The sequence below is a fragment of the Frankliniella occidentalis genome, unplaced genomic scaffold (genome assembly GCF_000697945.3).
Source record: "Frankliniella occidentalis isolate FOCC.00 unplaced genomic scaffold, Focc_3.1 Scaffold88, whole genome shotgun sequence".
Classification (NCBI taxonomy): Eukaryota; Metazoa; Arthropoda; class Insecta; order Thysanoptera; family Thripidae; genus Frankliniella; species Frankliniella occidentalis.
Window position 1 is genome coordinate 253565 of NW_026267217.1, and position 5505 is coordinate 259069.

The 5505-nt window shown below is 50.2% G+C and overlaps 1 protein-coding gene across 1 annotated transcript in view; it reads left to right on the forward strand.

The window, feature by feature from the left end:
- Nucleotides 1-4844, forward strand: part of LOC113209820 (zinc finger protein 1) — a gene marked incomplete in the record, with an annotated part of 167442 nt that extends 162598 nt beyond the window's left edge. The window contains 3 exon segments of the mRNA XM_052269271.1: nucleotides 140-2004; nucleotides 2112-2388; nucleotides 2540-4844. Coding sequence (XP_052125231.1) covers nucleotides 140-2004; nucleotides 2112-2388; nucleotides 2540-2733 — 2336 coding nt within the window.
- Between the last annotated feature and the right edge of the window lie 661 nt (nucleotides 4845-5505).

Sequence of the window (5505 nt, forward strand, 5' to 3'; positions counted from 1 at the left end):
TTCATATTAAGTTTAATGTTTTTCAATTTCTGGAAATATTTCAATTTTTGCCGATTTTTTCTGGGCCTGTTTTTAACTTTTCGAGATAAAATTATGACCTTTCGTGACTTACGTGTGTGGTCTGTTTGTCTCGTTTTCCAGGAGCACATCCGTATCCACAGCGGCGAGAAGCCCTTCGAGTGCGGCAACTGCGGCAAGCGCTTTTCCCACTCGGGCTCGTACTCGAGCCACATGACGTCCAAGAAGTGCCTCGTCATGAACCTCAAGGTGTCGCGCGCCAACCCCAAGAGCGGCGCCGGCGGGCAGGCCCTGTCGCGCGGCAAGCGCGCGCCCACCACCATCAACAATAACAACAACAATAATAACAACAACATCAACAACAACACGGCCTTCCCCATGCTGCCCAAGTACAGCGAGGGCATGGGCGCGCTGTTCGGCGGCTTCTCGGCGCCGGCGCCCTTCTACCAGCTGCCCGGCATGGCGGGCGCGATGCACCCTTACCACCTGACGCACCTGCTGGAGCAGCTGCACGCCAACGCGCCGCAGCTGCAGGCGCGCAGCCCGTGTGGCAGCCCCGAGCAGGACCGCAGCCCGCGCAGCGGGTCCCCGGGCCAGCGCAGCCCGCAGAGCCCCCACAGCCCGCGCAGCCCCCGCAGCCCGCGCAGCCCCTACCGGAGCCCCAGCGGCCACAGCGGCGGGCCCAGCCCCGCGCGCAGCCCCTCGCACAGCGGCGACCTGGACCACGACATGGAGGACGACGACCGCCACCACAACCTGCTGTCCGCGCTTGAGGTCAACATCGAGGAGACGGGCGGCGCCATCAAGGAGGAGCAGCACGACAGGGAGGACGCCGTCAAGTCCGAGCCCGAGGAGGGCAGCAGCAACGGCGGCGCGCACGAGAACGGCGTCCGCCACCAGGACGGCGAGGGCAGCGCCAACGAGGCCGGCGACGGCGAGGAGCGGTCGGAGCGTGCCAGCCACCTGGACCGCATCCTGGCCACGGTGAGCGCCAACGTCATCAGCAAGTCGTTCAGGTCCACGGCGTCGCCCGGCGGCGACCAGCAGTGCCGGCACTGCCACCGCGCCTTCGCCAGCCCCATCGACCTCCACCAGCACGAGCGCTACCTCTGCGGCGCGCGCGAGGCGCTGGGCGAGGCCGCGGCCGAGGCCCTGTCCGAGGGGCTGGCCGCCAAGCTGGAGGAGGTGGCGGGCCACCCCGGCAAGGACGCGGGCGGCAGCACGACCGGCAGCGTGGGCGCGGGCCCGCAGCACCACAGCGGCTCGGAGGACGAGCTCACGGACCACGACCAGGACGGGCGGAAGGTGCGCGTGCGCTCGCAGATCACTGACAGCCAGCTGGCCATCCTCAAGCCCCACTACGCGGCCAACCCGCGGCCCAAGCGCGAGGAGCTCATCCGCCTCGCCGAGATGGTGAAGCTGCCCCAGCGCGTGGTGCAGGTGTGGTTCCAGAACACGCGCGCGCGCGACCGGCGCGAGGGCAGGCTCATCAACGGCCCGACCCCGGCCGCGGGTGCCGGCGCGGGCAGCGCACCTCCCCAGCACGGCCTCGGCGCCCTCCTCGGCGGCGCCGTCCTGGCCGGCCTGCAGCAGCCGCCCTCCGAGCAGCCGCTCGACCTCTCTACCAAGAAGTGGCCCACCTCGCAGCACTCCGTCCACTCGTCCCCGTCCAGCTCGCCGCCGCGGCCCAGCTCGCGCAACTCTGACGACGGCGTCATGAACCTGTCGCGCAAGTCCACGCGCTCGGACTCGCCGACCCGGTCCAGGTCGCCCACCCCCGTCAACATCCCCCCCGCCTTCCTGCCCCTGTACAACCAACTGTACCCGCGCTCTCCCAGCCCCAACGGCTGGCGGGGGCTCAAGCGGCCCTTCCCCGGCGTGGCCGAGCTGCCCCCGTTCTTCACCAAGCACCTGGCCTCCGCCCCGGACTTGCACCTCCGCGCCAACTCCTCCAGCCCGGGCTCTGACCGTCGGTCGTGGAAACAGGTGTGTACCTAAAAAAGTAATCACTGTTCATTTAGAAGAAACTGTTAAAGTTTTCACTTTCAAAACAAATAGACAATTTTATAATTTGGTTAATTATTGTTTTGCAGTGCGGTCCAGACGGCGACGACACCCCCGACGAGGCCGAGGATGAACACCAGCAGATCAAGAGGCGTGCACTCGGTGCCCTGTCGGGCTCCCTGGCGGGCCCCCTGTCCTCGCTCGGGATGGCGGGGGCCCTGGGGCCCCTGCTGTCGGCGCACGGCTTCACCGACGGCTCCCCTGGCGCCCTGGACAGCGAGCCGGAGGGGCAGTTCGTGTGCAAGCAGTGCGACAAGGTCTTCAGCAAGCAAAGCTCTCTAGCACGCCACAAGTTTGAACATTCAGGTGAGTTTTGGGTCAAAATATCAATTTTGTAGAATAATTATGTGACCGAACAATACTAATAGCATGTGCTATCCTTTGCGTACAAAAATATCTTACGTTTTTTGTTGTTTTTTAAAATTCTCGTTTTACATCTAGCTTATTTCTGTTACAGGTCAGAGGCCGCACAAGTGTGACGTTTGTCCGAAGGCTTTTAAGCACAAGCATCACCTCACAGAACACAAGAGACTGCACAGTGGAGAGAAACCTTTTCAGTGCCAGAAGTGCCTCAAGCGTTTCAGCCATTCGGGGTCATATAGTCAGCACATGAACCACCGTTACTCCTACTGTAAACCGTATAGAGAATAGATAAGTGCCCATCGAACTTAGTACAGTACCGCACATCTCAATTGCAGGGTTCAGTGTTGGTAACCATTCGATCTGTTGACTGTTTTCCCCTTTTCTGTGTCATAATTTATGACTGATACCTTTCACAGTGCCTCTTGATTTTGAGTGTAAACACTGCACTTAATTTTTAACAGTTCTTGAATTACTTAATTTATTGTACAATGTCCCTTTCAAGGCTTATTCTCAAGCCTTAATTCAATGATAGTTACTTCTGGATCGAAAAAGAACCCTTTGTGAACCCTTGCTATTAGATGTTGCTCCTCTGCATTTCTCTTAATGCCCTGTAACTTCCTGCGGCCACATTAAAATTTTTATAATTCTATAGCTTTTAATAGGTTTAGGACAAACTGTTACGTTGTTTATGTACCAAATGGTTTATTGATCTATTTCTCCTTGTGGCTGGATGTAAATTCTTACACATTGACAATATTACATAGACTTAAACTGAACAAAGGTATTGAAATAACTTTAGCTTACTGAAAAATGTTTAACTTTTCTGTGAATTGTTGGTATGGTGTTCCCGTGTCTTTGCACTAGAGTTTATGAACCTTACATGGTTTTGCCTTTCTCTTTTATCCTTGTATCTTACTCAGTGTAGTATTAAATCCCGCATGCAAAGAGCATTTATTTTTTTTAGTTCACCCATTGTTTATGTGTGGCATATGGCACATTATTGTTATCCGTGCATCTTAAATGATGAATTTAAAATGTAGTTATTTTGTTTTGTTGATTTTTTTGATTTTTTTCATTTTATGTTTATTGAGGGAAAAGAATGCAGATTCTAGGATGATGGTTTGTCCTGTTCAGTTAAGGGGAAAATTGTAATTTTCAAGTCATTCCAAAGTTATTTAAGTAGATAAAACTATTATAGAAATTATACATGCATACATATACTATGTCTGTCTACAAACTAAAGTATACATTTATATGTATATATTTTGAGCAATCAATGTACATAGAAAAATGGGGTTGACAATAATTTTATATGACTACTTGTTACTGCAAAATTTTGGTCATAAAGAAGTGAAATACACAGGAACATTTAACTAGTTCTTCTTTTGGTAAATGGAGGAATGGCTTATCCACATCCTAAGTGCTTCTTGTATTGTGTGATAGATTCTATTACGTGTGGTATGATTGATGATTGTACCTATATTTGAATCCCACTTGTTCAATGTCCTAGGTATATTCAATTGTATCTGTAAATATTTTATGGACTGGATTTTACATAGCTATATGATATGCCATTCCAATAAGTTTCACAAAGTTTTGTTTGTGAATGCCAGCTTGTCATGACTTCTATGTGTTTTTGTATGCTAGTCAAACCAATCTGAGGTTATGTTTTAGTCACCGTACTACAGTAGTTCGAATCATTTATACTCCTTACTGTATGTATGCATTCCCAGAGTGATGTGTATTTGAATATGTGTGGAAGGATCCCTTCTAACTCATGAAAAGTGAATTCAAGTGCCAAAAAGGTGTACAGTCGTAGTAAAAGGAGTGCTTCCATTGTAAATTTATGCTCTCTGTTAAATTGAACCAGATATTTATTAAGTTAGCCCAGAAGCGCATTTTGAAATTTAGTTTTTTACACAATCACAGAAAGTGTTCTGTTTATTGTATTAAAATATTTAAGATGAGTGTTTGCTGTTTGGTTGTAAGACTTTTATAATTTTTTCTCTCATAAAAACTGATTTTGTTTTTGTTGTTCCCAGTCCACTTTGACTTTTGGACGGATAGAGCTAGTACCACCAAAGACGCGTGTATTATAAATATTCATTCTATTTTGATTTTGCTGTCATTGCAATTTATTGATGATATTTTTTATATTGTTTTAAGATTATTTTTTTTAATTTGTTGCCCCATTGTCAAAAAATAATTTGGGCTTAAAAGTGCCATCACTTTATGTTGATTATAGATTTATATTATTTTAAGAATGTTTCTTTTTAAAGCTTTTTGTAAGGTATGTACCTAGGGTGACGTGGAAAACGTCCCAAATGTTTACAATTTCAAAGGCCAATATTGTGTATCTCTTCCCAATTAAATTAAAAATAAATTGTGATTCAACCAAACTACTACAAACTGTATCTTAATTCTTATCATTGTAGCACCCTAAAAATAAGTAAAACACCGCAGTCAAGCCGCAGTCGTTCGCGACTTCGTTGCGCTTTCAACCACAGTGGTCACAACATACTCCCGGGCTCCCGGGGGTACAAAGGCGGTTGAGTACGCTGGTTGAACTGTACTGACAGCACAGATCACGGAGCTCCTTTACAGCCGGATTCCTAAGTCTTATAAGCGTACTCGCCACCACGGCAAGGTGCCTGGAAAAGGGAACCGCTCGCCCGCTATTCGCGTTAGTCGGAAGGGAAGTCCCACGGACGGCTTCGCTGTGAGTCGAACGCTGGTTCCAAAGCAGAGTCTCGTCACCTCTTGCTATATCCAGATCCATATTTCAAATGATTTAACTTCGAACTATGGCCCCAAATGATCACATCCCGGACACACGAGGCGGGATATTGCCTACCCTCAGGCGTCCCCGGCCACGAGGGTCCCCATAGAGTCCTAGACTCTAGTTCACTGCGCCCGTGTGTTGCGTGACCGGGAACCCTAAAGGATCACGTCCCGGACACGTCCCAGACTCGCCCGGCGTGGACCACGACATGTCGGGGAGTGTTCTCGTCTGATCAAAACTTCTACCGCAATGACTGCTCTCCCCCCCCTCTCTTCCCC